This window comes from Lepisosteus platostomus, chromosome 2 (assembly GCF_059453375.1).
Source record: "Lepisosteus platostomus isolate fLepPlt1 chromosome 2, fLepPlt1.hap1, whole genome shotgun sequence".
Classification (NCBI taxonomy): domain Eukaryota; kingdom Metazoa; phylum Chordata; class Actinopteri; order Semionotiformes; family Lepisosteidae; genus Lepisosteus; species Lepisosteus platostomus.
Window position 1 is genome coordinate 68,634,262 of NC_142612.1, and position 18,014 is coordinate 68,652,275.

An 18,014-nucleotide genomic window follows, 5' to 3' on the forward strand; every position below is an offset into this window, starting at 1 on the left:
ATGGCCCTAAAAGCCCTCTGTGTTGGGCCAACGTGCTGACAAAAAGAGGAGGGCAATCCTTTTCTAGGAGCATTGGTGATTGGTGAGCTTGGGCAGGAGATTGAGATTTCCAGATACATTCCTAAAAAGCATTTTTTCTCTACAGTAAAGAGGAAAGGCTTCACATTTAATTGGCATACCTAACTGTCTTGCTTTTATAGCTCTCCACAGAAATTATACGCACATTTGCTTACAGTTGGGTAGCCCTTTTGTTTGGTGTGCAAATATGCAGAGCTAGACTATTTATACCTCCCTGTAAAAACTACTGTAACTTCCTTTCCAGAATGCATCATGACCACCTTGCTTTGATCTTCGCATGTACAAGGCACTTGAAAGTCAGACTAAGCATGATCTCCAGTTGTAGTATCATGAAAGCAATGCAGTAACCCCTTTCAGATGTGTAACACTGACAACAGATACTGTAAATTCAGTATAAACAGTGAAAAACATTTAATTTAAAAGGTTTTAATAGACACTAGTGGGATATATACTCTCCAGAATCTGTGCTCGCAGTCAGCGAGGTTTAAAAATCATTCAAATATCACAACACATTCAATAAAGCTTACAGTTAAAACATACCAGCTCTCTTATTTGGAGAATGGATCTCCTAAATAAATTCAAACAGTTGCTGAACCATAAATTCTTCCTATTCTTACTCTTTCCCCTTGAGATTACTTTCCTTCATCAGCTGAAAAACGGGACACTAGAGAAAAGTGGAAACTGTCTTTTGCCAGTGATGCGAAAGCAGTGGGAAAAAACTACTGTAATATTGTTGATTTTTGAGTGTCATAAAATGTAAGTTGAGGATGAATGAAGTGATGCATTGTGTAAATTGAAGAATGCAACCTTAACAACTGGTAAAATTTCTATAATTGTTTTAATAGTGTAATTCTGTTATCAAGAAATACAAAAAATCACTAAATCTGTGTCTCAAGATATGTCTTATTTTAAGCTTCAAAAGACAAGTGATGCCATTTCCAAATGTTTCTTCCGTGGTAACAGGGAAGACAACCATGTATCTGGAATGAGAAATTTAAACACCCAAAAGATCCCAGATTATGCCCTCAGCCTCAGAACACCCATCATATCAACTGTTCTGGGTAGGAAAGACTGTGAAAACTAGTGAGTACATTTAGATTTTTTTTGTATCGGCTGTTTGGGAGGAAGACACTTTCCATTTGGGAAGTAGGTCAGCATACAAACTGAAGACTTTTAACCTTTTCTACTTTGTATGATCGAAAAACACCAGTGTGAATGAGAGAACACCTTCCAGTCACAGGCACATGTGGTTTTTCTTACCTTCAAAATCTTTTCAAAACTGCTTTGACCAAATCTCACACAGCTATCCTTCAGCTTGTAGACGCCACCCCCAATAGGAAGACATCAAACTCCTCTTAACAGCCAGAGCCCAGGGGTGCCCACAGTGGCAGCACCTGACTGCTGCAGTCCCCTTCAATATCGCCGGGAGGTGTGAACCAGGGCAATCTCATCCTCCTACTGCACAAACTGAAAGGTGATCTGCATTGCTTTACACCACACAGAGACAAGGACTGGAAACAGCTTCCACATTCTGCTCCTCGACACTTGAATCTGAAAGGCAGGCGACCAGTTACTCCTTCTGTTTTCTGTAGACACTGCACTGCATGGTCTCCTCTCAATGTGGGGTGCTCCCGGAGCAAAGATGGGGAGACGGCGGGCGTGGTTCCCCTTGTGGTGAGAGTAGAGAGACTCCGCAAACCAGCCCCCCCTCCCCCACCTGCCCACCATCTTCTAGGGAGCTTTTTATATTTCTCAAAATGACAATAATGAGAATGACCGACTTGGATCTAAACAAAAAAATAAATTTCACAAGAGGTAAAATCTTAAATATTTTCTTCATTATCTTGAGGGTTAACCTTTAATATAGATTTTTTTCTATTAGTCCCTCCACGTAACATTCATATCAATAAGCAAAAAAAATTTCAAAACAAAAATTACCGCATACAAAATGTTTTATGGAAAATAAAATATATGAATACACCTCTAGTGATTATATAGAAGAAAGAAAGAAGAAAGAGAACAGAATACAGGCACTGAGAAGGGTGCAGCTCTGTGACAGAGCAACAGGTGAAGGGCTGCATGATGAAGAAATAGCACATGCCACCCAGCCTCTAAGGAACCAGAGCAATCTGAATGAAGCTGGTCCTAAAAGCATTGGCTGAGGAGATGCAAAGGAGAAAACGGTTCCAAAATACAGAAATACATGTGTATTTTTACTGGATAAACAACCTGTAGCATGCCAGCCAGGAAGTGTTTTTAAGAATGTTGCTCTCTTTCACATCTGGCACTATTTAAGTGGATCTAGTTGGTCCAACAACCTCTCTCCTGCACAACCAGAGGTAAGAAGCTGGTTTCTTAAGATCAGTGGTTTAGGATCTTTTTTTCCTGGCACTGAAAGATGGGCAAAGAACAGCAGCAGTACAGGGACAAAAAAAAACAACCCAGAAGTGCAAAACAGTGCAAAGGCCACAGAATGTTAATGGCTTTGTGCTTGGCACAACCCCAAGGCCAGATCTAGTTGGACTGAAACTCTCAAATAGAGCGCAGTTTTGTTAAAAGGTATTGCCATCACAGGAAGGAGAGAAGTCTTACTAAAAGTCCCCCACCTCAAATACTACCTCAGGCACTGCAATTGTTAGCACAAGACAGCTTCATGCTGTACTGTATCAAAGATACACACAAGGCCTGCAAACAGAACATCTATAAGGATGGAAACTGCAATGCCACTTCAAAGCAGGAGGATTTCTCCTTCTAGAACTCTCTCAACTCACTGACAACTTCTTTCATACCAATGTCACATGAACCTCTTCGCTCTCCTAAATCTGTGGTATAGCCGACACTAACTCAGCTTACAATCGTACTAAAAATCGTTTCGTTACAAGACTAGAAGAAAGTGCAGTTTAAGAGCCACTGCTGCAGCATTACGCCCACAAGTGCTAAAGAAATGGCTTCCACCCCAAAGAAAATGAAAATGTAGTCAAAAGGGGTATTGAACATTCAAACGTTTTATAAAGCCCCTCTTTCAGACAAGAACAAAGAAGTAAATATCTCTCTACATTAGAAAGAATCCACTGGAGGGAGAAATGACGAGCTTTCACAGGAGTCAAACATTCATTCCAAAGACAAATTGCAGTTCTTACAGGCTCTGAATTCTAAAGGAGTGGTGGAATCATAAAAAAGGCTGATGACTGAATTCCTAACTATATGCTCTAAGAAAAATACAAAGCAACAAAAGATAGATGCAAACTCTTACAATATTTTCACAGCAAACTTCTTTCACATCAACATGAAAGTGCAATTTGATACAGGATGTAGCGATTAGTTTTGAATCTCACAGAGATGATGGCCATAGTCATGAGCGTTACCATCCCTGTCTTGGCTTTTCAGATGTTTTCCTGTACTAGTTGGTTTCTACAGAGCTGAAAGTGGTCCAAATGCATCTTAAGCTAAAAAGACTAAATATATTACACAATTCTGGAATGTCACAGTTTTTAACGAACTGTTCTTTTCACTTCTACAGAGAAGAATTTCTTACTTAAAAAAAACACATTTCTTTATGGCCCAAAGAAAACTGGATCAGGCAAGTAGCAAGTATGGAAAAGTAACAAGTTACACATTTTAACAGAACTACTCGGGTCCTAACCTGCTACTGAATATGGAATTAAAGTGCAAGTTACAAGGTGATTGTGAATCATCTTAACTGCCTTCATGTTCAAACTGAACCTCTAACCTAAGCTCATGATATTCCTGCTTGTGAGCACAATTACCCATATTCATCACCAGCTGTCACCAACATGTTAACGGAGGGCCTTCCATTTGAAATCTCACCATACTTCCTGCCAATGTGAGTGAATGTTGGTCAAATGCACTCAATGGACTTCTTGCTATATGCGATTGCTATGTTGATTATAACCTTGTTTTCCTTTTTCTGCTTCTTTTATGGTTTTACTACATTACTCCACCCTTGTGGTAATTTCCTCTACATTTAAATCCACTCTGAAATACAGTATCTAAAGCATCATTTACTATAGTTTGACTATAAAATTCAAGTTTAGCCGAGTTCCCTCCACAGGCACATTTTTCAAGGTTTAAGATGTATCATTTTCCACGGTTGTCCAATGCTCTGTGTCTCTGCTGACAGGAGAATAAAAATCTGTATACTGTTATTCCTCTCATTCCTCATGCCTTTTCAGTATCAAATAATGAGCAGCAAGCCCTTCATTTTAAATGTCTGTGTATCAGAAATTCAGTATAAAACAAGCCTCCTTCTAAAGCAGACTGCTGAAAGAAATAAGTCATGCTTCATTAAAAATAAGCTTTTTATAGCCGGCATCATACAACCTCTGAGGCTACGCAAGATGTTATAACATTTATAACCCTTTATGGCTATTATTCTAAAAGATATTAAGAGATTCACAAGGCTAAATAACATTTGTCAAAGTACACATTATAGTGCATTTGGTTCAAAGCAGTGGTTTGGATTAGAATTAGGGTGCTTATAAAAATGTGCACAAGTTTCTTTCAGAAGAGGTCTGAATGTTACTTAATGTTTACAGCCTCTAACAAAGTTAAATTGGCTACATTTGGTTTAACGTAAACAAAGGGATTCTGAAACAGCTTCAGGCAAAATGTGAGGAACAGATTCTAGCACAATTTTTAAGACAATAGTCTTTCTATGCAGAGCTGCACGTGGTCCATTATGCTTGCTCCTGCACCTAGAAGCAACAGATACAGCTAACACGATAACAGAAGCAGGCAAGAGAACGTTTCGTAAAAGGTATGACAACAGGCTAAATCCTCAGAATAGGAGGAGCACGATCCAGGGCAGAATTCAAAATGTGAGATTCAATAGGTCTTTGGCGAGTATCTCATCCAACACTTTACCTTAAGCTAGGTTTTTCGAACAAGCAAACCGGAAAAGTTCGATAAGCAAAACCATCCTGCAGGACGTACTATACACCAGTGGGTGGCAGTGTTTCCTCTTCATAAAACAGATTGAAAGCCTCCACGTGGCAACCAGTGCTTTACAGCAAATCGGTTCAAAATAAGAAATCTTCGCCCCAAGTGCCCCCCACTGAAGAATTGTAGAAAACCATTAAAGAAACAGAAAGGTTCAAAAGTTAAAGTCACTGTCAAATCTATTAAGTTTCAGTTTAATATAAGACTTCCAAAATCCCAGAGTAATGCCTGGATAAAAAACCTTTATAAACCTGGCTTCACCATTTCAGATTCCCAGGGTGTTATGCAGTAAGAGGATCCTACTCCACCCTGTCTACATATTGTCAATATACTGTTACTAAGGTTAAGTTAACTATGGTATATGCATACAGTATACTGCATTCACCTATTTAATGAAGTAACTCCACAAGGATCACATTTCAAGATTGAATGTTTAATACTAAAATACCCTTCAGCAATGATAATACTCAAGACACCGGTAATATAAAGGTTATTAGATATTGGAGAGTACCAGCACCAGAACAAATCAAAAGGTCAGCAACAGGAAAAACGTAGGAAAAAAAAACTGTATAGCTCAAGGATTAGACAAAACATATCACACAATTCCTTACTGGTGAACCTAATAAAGGAAGAGACCTAAAAAAACTCTGAAGTTCCATTAAACAATATTAAAAAGATACAATCTTTAGTGTGCAAACAACCTAGACTTTGACAATCAGATGTCACATTAAACTTCTTACAAATCCTACTTCACTTCAACACTTTACCACCCTACCCAGAGACAAACGTAAAGAAAACATTTGACTATAAAACATCCACCACAAATTCGTACTAGCATATTTATAAGGAACGACAAAACAAAAACAATGCAAAGACAGTAAAAGCTGCAAGAATGAGTTATATCTAGACTTTAAACAAGCTCATCATTAAAAAAAACAGATGAATTCTGCTTCATCTCACCTGATATAAGCCACCGAAAATACCTAATTTCTCTTGACAATCTATTCCTGCTACAAATGACCAAGACAATGCAAGACTAGTAAATAAATCATGGCTTAATAGTCAAAGATCTTATTCACAGCCCCATTCACTTCTCACAAATTCTTTCATGATAAGAAGCATGAATTGGCTAAATGGACACTCCTTTCACGTGGTGAATGAAAATGCTATGAGTCTTTGCCCCTAAAGAACTACTCAGATCCAACACCACATAGCATGTGTCCTTCGACACTAGTGGCAGCAAACGTTATTTTCTGCTGAATCGGAAAGGGCAACACCGCACAGACCTAAAAAAAGTCAAACAGCCCGTATATAAGAGGCTGTAATTTACTTGGAGTCTAAATTTGCATGCAGCGAGACAAACGCACAGTTCAGGAAAGGCAAAGGGGAAGAAATGCAAGGAATCATTACAAATGGAAAAGGACAGGTATGGTATACGAGTATGACCTCCATGAACAGCGGATAAATTCATCAGTGTTTTTGCCCTAGATCAATAGATACAGGATTTTGTATACGAAATAAGGCTACGCTCCAAATTGCAGGAAGCGAGCCCTGAAAAGCGGACTCCTGGCTTTAAAGGTTGATGTGGGTCACGCCCGACGGGTCGGTCAGCCCCAGCGCCCGCAGGTTTTGACACTCCAGGAGAAAGCCGTCAACACTGGGTTTACTGGCCATGGGATTGCTGAAGAAGAGCGCGTGCTCGGGGGGCAGACCGCTGTCGGAGCCCCAGTCCGAGTCCGAGTCGCTGCTGCAGCTCGAGCCCTCGGTGGCCGTGGGGGGGCAGCTCAGCTGCTCCAGCTGCTCCACCAGGTCGCTGAACTGCACGGCCGAGCTCGACTCCGAGCGCACCGAGTACGCCGGGAAGTTCACCATGGAACTGGCTTCCGACTGGTTCTCGGAACCCGGCAACCTGAGAGAGGAAGAGTCGGGGCCGCCCATTCCGAGGGAAAAGGAGTCGGAGTTGGAATTGAGAGGCAGGATGTCCAGGGAGCTGCACTGCGACCGGTTGTTGGCGAGGGAGCTGGTCTCCGAACAGCCCAGCCCTCCCTCGGAGAAGGGATTCGGGTTGCCGTTCAGATCCTCCAGCCCGGGGAAGTAGCCCCTCGTCTGGCTGGCGTCCCCCTCCCCGTAGCCGAAACGGAAGTCCTGCTCGGCACCCTGGTACCCGTAAACATACGCTTCGGCTCCCCCGCCAAAAAAGGAGATTTCGGTGGGGTCATCATCTATGAACTCCTCCGTGACCTGCAGCTGTGCACTGCCGAGGGAGAACGCCGGGGTCTGCCTGGCCCTCACGTTTCCTAGGTCAAAATCCTCGCTGGCGATTACTCCCCGTCCGCCCCCACCCACCCCCACCCCCTGCTCATTATCATCATTGCCATTTTGGGAGGGCTGCGGGTTGGGAGCGCTACTCTCTACACACACACACGAGGGGCTGCAGTCTCCTGCCGCCCGCTTACAAGTGGCACCTTGGAAGGCGTAGTGGGGCGGGGGGGCAGCCGGGGCGGAGTCCTCCTTCGGGGGGCTGGGTGGGCGGGCAGGCTGCGGCTCGGGCTGCGGGGGGGTGCTGGCGGCGTGCAGGGAGTGGAAGGAGATGGTGGCTGAAGAAGGGGAGCCGGGGACCCTGAGGCTTTCGCTGAATGACAGACTCTGCAAAAAGAGAGAGGGGGCTCAGTTCTGTGATGTTGAGGCACGAGGCCATTTCCAGTATGAATACAAAAAAAGAGCACTTGGGTTCAAAACTGAAGAATACTCCCGGTATGACAGTACTGCTGGGCGGCGAGATACGACTTCAGAGCTCCTTTGCTCTCCCAGCCACAGACACCAGGACAAGCTCTGGCCTGATGAGCCAAAGTGGGCTGGACATGGAAATGACCCACTCCACTCACAGGCGACTGGCAACTTTACAGCAAACAGGACGGCAAGTGTTGCAATCATAGGGAGTCACTCCTCTCTACTAACCTGTTTTGGCACGTCAGGAGCCAGCGAGCGAGTGGACATACGAACTCTGCTGTTCCTCCTACCGGGAAGAGAAGACAATTCTAAACGCATCGTAAAAACTTGCCTGAGGCATCACACAACAGCTGCAAGTTTCATCAACTGATGCATTGAGCCGTGCTGTGGCACTCCAGAGACTGAAATGGACTAAAACCTAGTATGCAATGTCTATGAACACATTCCATTTAAACTATCAGTCAATAAAGAGTTTAGGGAGGAATAAAACAACCAACCAGCTTTCTGGCATGTCTCCAAAAAAGCCCTGAAGTTGCAAATCAATTTCTGTGGAAGGGTAACACTACTATGATGTTAGAATATTAACCTTCCCCACCATATTCTTTCTTTACGAAGCTGTTAGTGCTTAAGTTTAAACCCACCGATCAGTGTGGTGGGAATGTTATGCTCCGCTCATCCCAGATAAGTAACACAAAGCAGCAAGTAGATGCTTGCTTCATGACTTGCATATGCGCAAGAAAGAAGTTGCTACCAGAAAATAATTCATCTCAAAAACAATTTCATTGATTACTTATCGTGATCTTTTTTTTAATAGTTACATTCACCCATGAGGAAAACGAAAGAAGTGTGAACTGGAAAGCACGTTTGAAAAAGAGACAATACACTCCTATCTCATGCGTCAGTAAAATGATGACCACATTCGATTCACTTTGCATTCGTCCGCAATAGTCTGCAAGCTCTAGATCCCATTCTCACCTCTGGTATGGTGTTCTCCGAGCTCCACTGTCCTTCACGTACTCCACCAGCTGTTTCTGTGTCCTCCCACTGTTAACACAAGCAACATGAATACATCAAACACACTTCACCACATAGCTTGAACTGCACTGCTGAGTCATTGTAACATCAATAAATACTGATCACAAATGGCATTATCAGAGAACAACATTCAGGTTAGCACCATGTTAAAACTATGAGGCGACATGTCTGTTTGGAAATCCAAATTTTGAAGAATTTGTGAAGTCTCTAGAATAGAATATACATGGAATCAAGACTTGAAATGTTTCACTGACTCATCTCTGCATCATGAATACCTCTTTTAAAAACATTCTAGTGATGTACAACAAAAAGGTGAACAGAATGTCTTTGATAAAAACCAAAAAGTGGGTTCGCTTTCAAGAATCACAGGTACAGGCGGAGAAGCAAGAGCTCCGTTACCTATATCTAAAGGAGGAACCTCTGCTGAAGAGGATGGCTTTGGACTTGGGCTTTGGCTGGTCAAACAGGCGGAAGAAAGTGTGGTACTCCACACAGTTCTTCCAGAACACCTTACACTGGTCGCGACTGGCCATTAGGAACTCCAGCGTGTCCTGGTGGGGACCCTAAAAAACATTGCGGGAAGCACAAGTCTCTATCCAGGAACACAACTCAAGATGCGTTGCAGAGGGAGTGCACGGGTGCCAGAGCTAAGTGGCATGCACCCTTGTGTCTCTGTGAACCAGGGCTTCAAGCTGCAGCTCTTCCAACCTACTTCACTTCAGTGCTTCACTCCACATGCTCTCCTGTTCTTTGACTAACACTACCCAGGACATACGTTAAAAAAGAAAGACACTAGTTATACTCAAGTTGAGCAACGGTGTATGAGAAGAACTGCAGTACCAGGAAGCCCTAAAAAGTAGTAAATAGGATACATCTGGAACAAGTGGAATGTTCAATAAGGTGCAACCACAGTCAGAGGTACTGTAAAAGCAGTGGCGCAAACATCTGTAAAGGCTCCACTATAATAAGACTAATTATCTAAGTCCAGTCTCAAATACAACTTCAATTGCACAGTCTTCCTTTATTTCTTTTTATGTTGAGTAATCTGACATTGCAAAGCCCAGCTCAAGAACAGACACCCTCTGTTCTGAAATCTGTAACAGCACTGCCCCCCCACTGAATATACTGTAAATACCTGCTGTCCTGCCTTCACTGAAACATTAAGCTACTTGAGCCTCTACCAGTTATGAATACTTACATGAACCTCAGGGTGCAGCTTGATCAAGAACCTCTTCCGCTTGAAACTCAGTTTGCGAATCTTGGACCAGTTGAAGGTGTTGATCTTTGTATTGCCCTAAACAAAAAACGCAGAAGAATTAAGCTGCTTGCACAAATCGAACTAACCACAAGCTAAAAGCCACTGCAGCAACCGGCTTACCTGGAAGACCTGCAGTCCCATGTGAGCCACAGACAGGTTGATTTTGGTTCCCTCGCGGTCAGCGGCCGGGTGAAAACGCACCCCATACATCTCCAGCTTCCGGGCTATCTCCAGCACCTGGAAGTCCGACTCGGCTGGAGTCTGGCCCCTGGAGACGAGAGGAGACGCCCGGTGAGCTGGCATCAGAACAGCTGGTGGAAGACCCGCAAAGCCATCACAGCCAGGAGCAGAAAAAAATCCCAAACTAATACACCAGCGTCTCGTTACAGCATTCTTGCTTTTTGGAGGCTACGTGGTTATTGCTAGTTTAGCCCCACAGTAGTTTTCAAATCCTCTCTCAGTCCGTTATGTAGAAAATAAATCCTATAAAGATTTCCCAGGAAAACTGTTCCCATGGGGTATTTCAAACTTTTGACATTTCCACAAATACAAATTAAGGCAAAATGTTGAGTTTTCTAAAATAAAAAGAAATCCTCATCCCATACAATGGAAATAAAAAGACCCCAGCCTGCAGCAACTGAGTTGAGACAGAATGCCATGCAAAACATTCCATAGTTTATTAGTACACAAGGCTAGTTTTACTACTATATACAAGAAAAAGCAAGAAATTGGTTTTGGGCTCTCTGAAATGAGAATGCGACTCTTCCTCCAAGCCTTTCCTTACAGATGAACAGACAGCTCCTTCTCCTTACCCTTAAAGGAAATTCACCAAATTGCATTTTATTTTCATCTTAAGAAAGGTGCTTTGCTATGATTATAAGATAAATCGCATAACAAGGAAAAAAAAAAATCCATCAAATCTTTTTCTCTCAGCTAAACTAATCCTGGTGTTCTGGATGCTTTCCAGATCATCACCACATTCTAATTTTACTCATCCTTTAAGCACAGAAATCTCCTTATGGCCCTCCCAGGTACTGCTGTCCATCTGGCTAATAAAACGGCTTGGGGTGCAGATTACAGTCCAGACTCGGAACCAGGCAAACCCTCATGATGAGCCAGGAAGGATTACAGCACGTTCCCAACAAGGGCGTTTTCAGAACTGCACGGCCGAGGACATGGAGGTTTGAACCGGAGCGAGAGGAAAAATCTGCATCCCAGGTGTAACGACACAGTTGAGAGGCTTTTTTGTTTTTAGAGACACGAGGGCTAAAATACAGTCACGGGATTAAAAATGCATCTGATTGTCGCCCGAGATGTTTTGATCATGTCGGAACTTCAGTATTAGCATTTTACCAGCATACCCAAGCGAAGCTATGGCATTTAAACAATAACCTTGGATCATTTGGCAGCTACTCCCAAAACGGAGGTCATGCCCTCAGCTCCTTAATTACATATACAGTGGAACAGATGTGTTTTCTGATCATTATACATTATATACAATAAAATAATAATTATTATCTCTGCACTAAATGTTCTCCTTTGACTAAAAACACAGTGCTAATTAGTATGCACAGCTCCTTCAATGTTATACTTAAAACAAAAAAAAATGCTGAATACCCCTCAGAAGGGCAGACTCACTGGCAGCGTTCCCTTGACGAAAATAACCAACATTGCTGAAAGGTGAAATTGTCTCTTTACCAGTCAGTGACAAGTCCATTACAGGACAAATTAATACAGGACAAAATATCCGAGTACTTAAAAAAAAGAACATGGAGAATTCAGACAGGTTGTCAACACTAGGCTCACCAAAAGAAAAAATAATTCTATGAGGACGCCTTGACTGATAAGTTACAGAAATGTGACAGTGATGCTGTGAGGTACAGCAATACTCTCCTGTATAAAAATAATGTTTCAAACTGCAGAGTCCATAAACCTAAAACAATTCATTTATAAACAACCAGGCATGCACAAGAATTAGATAATTTTAGTAATGGTAGCCTAAAAGGTGGACATGATTACCACTGAAGAGACAAAGGTTTAGGACCTGCAGTATTAAGACCTGAATAACAGCATATGTACATTTATTATGCTTTAACAGCTTGGTCAAAGGGGGTCTTTCCAGGCCAGTACAACAGGAGCAGCAGCAGCTCTGGAGCAGTCACACACAGTAAGGAGTGGGCTCTGGGGCACTCACACGTGTCTTCGGTGGAACTCCATGATCTTCTCCTGTACTCTCTCTTGGTTGGGCAGCAGCTTGTTAAGTTTCAGGTACTCTCGGTCAGCCATGTCATCGTAATCTCCAATTTCCGCTGCATTAATTACAAGGAGAGTGGGAATATTCACTAATCAGCAGAAGCATACCGTGATGGGCCAATGTTTGTCCAGTCTGGGCAAATAACGGGCTGCGCTAACACTTTTCCTTCACAATCATTCCAACAGTGACAATTTATTTCCACCAACTTACTGATGGTGTATCTTCCGTTAACTTCCTTGCTTATTAGCTTTTACTTGGTTTCACATTTCGGCTTTAGGATTTGTACCACACTCAAAACGGCTCAGATACTATCATGCCTATAGCCTGCAGTCATGGCTGAGTTATCTACCTCTTCGCTGGCATAACACGTGCAGAATTTCCCAAAACTACAAAAGTGTCCTCATTGAAAAAGTGATATATATTCACATATTAAAAAAAAACACAACACGTCGCTGGCCACTGACATGGAGAAGAGCAAGGGGGTGTCTCCCAGCTGGGGCACTTACACTGCAGCAGGTGAGAGGCCAGCAGGGCGGCGGTGTTCTCAGTGCAGGTCAGCCTGCCTTCCGTCAGGTCTCTCTTCATCTGGAGGGCGAACAGGTATCTAACGCACAAGCGGGCGACAGTCAGCGAGCCGATCAACTGATGCTACACTAGGAAGGCGAAGCTGTCATGGGTTAATAAATCAATCAGGAGCTTTACAAAACTGTTACAACAGAACAGCGCCCAGTTAAAGGAACGTGGGACAGTGATTTGGAAACACAGGTAAAAAAAAAAGGATACCAGAAAGGACTTTATTATTACAACACTGACGGAACAATAAAAGTAGCTGAGAGATAATAATGAGACGTTTGATGATGAAATTAATCAGTATTTCACTCATTTGCATTCCAAGGAAGAATTGTGCATCAGGCAGAGGAAAGAAAGTTTTACATTATTTGTATTAGCACAGAAACTGGTATCCATCTCTTCCAAAAACACAAAAAAGATTTTACAGCAAACAGCATACCACAAGAATTTCCTTAACAATATTTTCCAGTCTGGCTATACAGACTGATTCCCTATCTTACCTATGCTAAAGATGCTTTAAGGAAATTGTTCAATATCTAACAAGATGTTACCCAAAAATGTCACACATTTTAGAAATGTTCTCAATATATGCTGGCATTAAGATAGTATTAAAATATTGGCATAAATATGATACTAACCCATCTTTACTGTAGATAAATTGCATGTTAGTAACAGAACCACATCCTGACCACAGCCTTAACTACACCCTAACTGCGGAGTTATTTGCAGAAATGGCATAAACCACCTTCTAATACTTTAAAAATTAATAGCAAGGCATATACATTTAGAAAGCGTACCATGCATATCCACATTTCTTTTCTGTAAGAAAAAGAAAGGCAATAAACCACACCCAGGGCATTCTACTGTTAACTTCCATGTTTTGCCAGCAGGGTGCATTTATGTCCATTAAAAAGTATTCAGCACAGCTTTAGAAAACAGATTACATTCTGCACATTGTCATCCATTAGGCACTAAAAGCCTCATACGATAAAAGGGAGCTCATGCTGTTTTTCAGATACCATCTTACAATGAAACAGTTCCCTTAGTAAATATGGACGCATGGAATGTGCTCCTGCTGTACTAGGAAACCTCCACAGCTGAACAGCTGAAAGGCAGAGGGTTACTTTCCCACACCTGGTATACTCCTCCTGCAGCTGACCAGGGTCTGGAGGGAAGAACTTCACAGACAGCCTGAAGAGGGTGTTCTTGGGCCCTGGAACAAGCACAAACTGATCACTACACACAACGTATCACAGAATGTACAGTGTGGTGTAGAAAAAATAAAGGAAAAAAAAGACAGCGGCTGCTGAAAAACTTCATACATACTTCTGACTTGTTTTACAACGAGTTTCAATGGCTCCAGCCACATCTGAAAAATGAAGAAAGAAAATGACTCAGTTGGTAAGCAAAAACGCCTTCTTTCTGCCCTGTCCCTCCTTTTTCCCCATCAACTGTGCTCAAAGTGATCTTGCGTTATCTAAGAGCTCTATCGTTGACATTTCAGTTCCCTTCTCCGACGACGCTGATTTCACTACGCCTAGATCACAAAGCTCACAGGGAAATTAAATGCTAGCATTTCCAAACATGTATGCATTTCCTGCTAATTTAGTCATGGTACCAGACACGGAATTTATTTTGATTGTATTTTAGTTAGTGTAAAATACATGGTCCATAGGGTACATCTTAATTTCACAGGAACTTGTAAATGATTCCTCCAGTGTTTCAAGTGTGGATTAAGGTGGAAATTGGTTTATCTGTGGGCACAGTACTGGTTTAAAAGGTGGCAGGCAGGAGGGATCCATCCAGAATGCCAGAGGGCAATGGCAGCGATGGCTTTCGGGGGAGGTATAACACTGGCTCTGAGGACCAAAGTGACAGAGTTCGTGGCTCTTTCTGACTGAGGGGCAGCACACAGAAGAGGCCCTGCTTCCCCTGAACATCTGGGCCTGATTGAAAGAGGAATGCACCTCTGTCATCACAGCCCCATGCCGCTTCTGAACTCTACTCTAAGCAGTACTAAGTCACGGCACTGCCCGCAACCTTCACTACCCCAAGGGTGCTTTCTACAGCATCAGAATATTCTGAATCCTCGCTGCTCAAGAACCTTAACTTAAGGAAGGGCAGGCCACAGCACCGCAGGGTGTTAAGAACTACTGTAAAAACTAGAGGTCTACAGTCATTGTAATGTCTAGAACAGGTATCCTGCACTGAAATCAATAAGGGGAAACAGACGATAGATTAACTCTTACTCTTATATAAGTTTCGATATTACCACTTGAAAAATATAATCTTTAAAACAGGACTTAAAAAATTCAAAATTTTAGATTACAATAAGCACAAGCAATCAGTACCTTGTTTTTATGATGTTATGGAGACTTTAATTTATTTAATTTACCTCAACAGTTCTGATCATCTCATCTAGCAGAATTCATTTTTTTTATCCAGATTTTAATTCAAGCATCCCTAGGCCTAGTCAGAAATGCATCATATTCTCTACTTACGGATCCATTTATAGATGGCTCTACACATTTTGACATTCCAGGTTTAAATGGACCTTCATTAATCAGCTTTGAATTGACAATTGTTTCCCCCCATTTTTGTAAAAAATGTTTTAGATGTCTCTTCCGATGTGAGGAGACCATAACTTGTTCTCGCTAGTACCTAACCATTGTATATAGTCAGCCATTTCATTTCAATTATAGAAATAAAAAATGAAGATGTTTTCATCAAAGATGCCCTCAAATACTGAAAATGCAATTAATTAGATGAAAAATTGACATGGTTGCATGTTTTTATTTAGTTAGTAATAGAGCTCATTCACCCATTAGAGGGGTATATGCTTAAAAAGAAGAGAGGGTAAAACTATTCAACATTAAAAAGATATACAATCTAACTGTTCTGTTCTAGTTTGTTCTTTGTGTGTCCGGACTGTGAGTAACTCTTGTATTGTATTGTATTGTATGCATTGTACTATTATTATATAATTTGTTACACTGTGGCTGTGTTGTGTGTGTTAAGCTGCTGTTGCACTGCAATTTCCCTCACGGGATCAATAAAGTATCTAACTATTTAGTTTGCTCTCAAGCTTTCTTGAAATTGCTTTAAGGAAAACAGCTTACTGAATTCAGATGGGTGGAGACAAAATACATGACCAATTATTTTATCAGCAAAATCATTAATACAGGATCAATATCATAGCAAAGGCAAATTCAATTCCGAGGCAGAAAACTGGGAAAATACGTGAACACAAAAAACACTTTTGTGTTGCAGTTCTCTTGAAGATGATTTTGGGAGGGTTTTGTTAGACTATTTTTATATTTCGGGGGTTAGAAAGAACTGGCACTGATTAATGCATTTCAAACCACAATAAAAGTAAACTGCACACAGTAACTTGTAAAACCTACAATTTACATTACAAAACACACAACATTTTCAGGGAGACGCAGTGCCATGTTCTGCGATTCAGAACAAAGTAACAAGACTCCCGGTGATGGGTTGCGGCCCTTTGACATTGTAAAGAGGCAGGGTTGTGAATACATCTCTTTTAATTCAACAGAAATATTGCTCTCGCTTTCAAGATGGTTTTGCCACAAATACTATTTACTGTACTTGGTAACTCTGCATGCAGCTCACGTTGGGATATTTCTGCAGTGAAATGTTTGCTACACAATCTGTACATCACATTTGTCATTACCAGTGACTAGTGAGCAGGAAGGGCCACAACGAACATTCCTTTCACAAAGTTCACAATTCCATGCTTAATTTGAAATTTATAAAATGTATCTATAACATCAACAAATTTACTTTGTTACCAAGGTTTAGTAACCAGTCTGAGAAATTGGGACTACAGATCCCCTTTAAGGGAGTGATCTGGACTACCTTATTTATAAAGACACAGTATAAAAACTGTGTGACTAGCAGAGACCACTTACATCACATAGGGGCAGCACTTTTCAATTACTTCTTTTTTTTAACAGATTTCTTCTCTGTTAATTTGAAGATGGTTTTTAGAAGCATGCTTAAAAGAAGACGGAACTGAGAATCCCTGTAAATTGGTATTATCCCTGCTCTGTGAGCCTACAATGGCTTTGGAAAATAGAAACAGCAGATCTTAATTGTCAGGTTATGAGTGAAACATACCCAGTTCATCTGCAGGTTCTGATACTCGAGGCCGAAGTAGTCACTCTCAATGATATTGAACCGCTTGAACACCTCTGTCAGCAGACTTTGGCCATCAGACTTGGACTAGAAAAAAAAAAAACAGAGAAAGAGAAAGACCGATGAGATGAATCCAATAGTTCTTATCCCTTCAGAGAATGGATGTGTAAAATCTTCCTTCCCTCCGGAGGGCAGATGAAAGGATAAGTTTAAGATTAATTGGGGTTACAAATGGAAAGAAAGGCAAGCTTAACCGATTTTAAGAATTAAATTATGGCTTGGATTAACGAGTCAGGCATATCAGTGAATACATAAGAATTTAAGGAAGTGTTCCATGTTCCAGACAGTAGGGTCAGGGCTTAAAAACAAGAGAAACTGTTCAGCTTTTGGACCAACTGTAAGATGGTGGTTTCTTATGTGAAGGATAGTACCGATACAGCTTTATTTCTGGCTGACAATTTCTCATCTGGGGCTCTTAGAATGCAGCGTAGCACAGCTTAGCAAGAAAGGAAACGTCGTGTCTAGAATAGCAAATCACATTAACTCTGCGCTGCTCTTGGGTTTGTCTCTACAAAGCCAAGGACTAATTACTATCTACAACAAACACACTGCTGCTTTGGGTTTGGAATCTCAGGGCATGTCTTTTTATAAGAAAATTATAGAGTGAAACATCTGGACATAATATATTATAATCCAGGAGCGGTCAGGCAAACACAAACAAGCCTCTTATCACAAAGGCTAACAAAATGGCATTACACAACTGGTTTCATGTGTTTTTCATAATTCCATTTTCTTTGATATTTGTGATAATGCAAAATAAGCATTGTAATACAAATAACTGACAGCACAGGGTTCGTAATGTGGAAAATAAGTATTGTTAGTATTAAGGCTGCAACAACACTACAAATTTCACAATACTTGGTGATAAAATACTGTGGTAGTTTTACTTGTGGATTCAGATTTTGCCTTACG

General features: G+C 41.5%; 1 protein-coding gene across 4 annotated transcripts in view; it reads right to left on the reverse strand.

Annotated features, from left to right (window-relative positions):
* farp2 (FERM, RhoGEF and pleckstrin domain protein 2) overlaps window positions 1-18,014 on the reverse strand; it is a 58,863-nt gene that overhangs the window by 17,817 nt on the left and 23,032 nt on the right. For all 4 annotated transcript variants that reach the window (XM_088615570.1, XM_088615580.1, XM_088615560.1 and 1 more), the window contains exons 3-13: window positions 17,025-17,129; window positions 14,211-14,253; window positions 14,019-14,097; window positions 12,821-12,918; window positions 12,255-12,369; window positions 10,181-10,328; window positions 10,001-10,096; window positions 9,202-9,365; window positions 8,743-8,811; window positions 7,996-8,053; window positions 7,503-7,683 (exon numbers count right to left, since the gene is read on the reverse strand). In XM_088615570.1, the coding sequence (XP_088471696.1) occupies window positions 7,503-7,683; window positions 7,996-8,053; window positions 8,743-8,811; window positions 9,202-9,365; window positions 10,001-10,096; window positions 10,181-10,328; window positions 12,255-12,369; window positions 12,821-12,918; window positions 14,019-14,097; window positions 14,211-14,253; window positions 17,025-17,129 (1,156 nt within the window). The remainder of the gene's footprint in view (window positions 1-7,502; window positions 7,684-7,995; window positions 8,054-8,742; window positions 8,812-9,201; window positions 9,366-10,000; window positions 10,097-10,180; window positions 10,329-12,254; window positions 12,370-12,820; window positions 12,919-14,018; window positions 14,098-14,210; window positions 14,254-17,024; window positions 17,130-18,014) is intronic.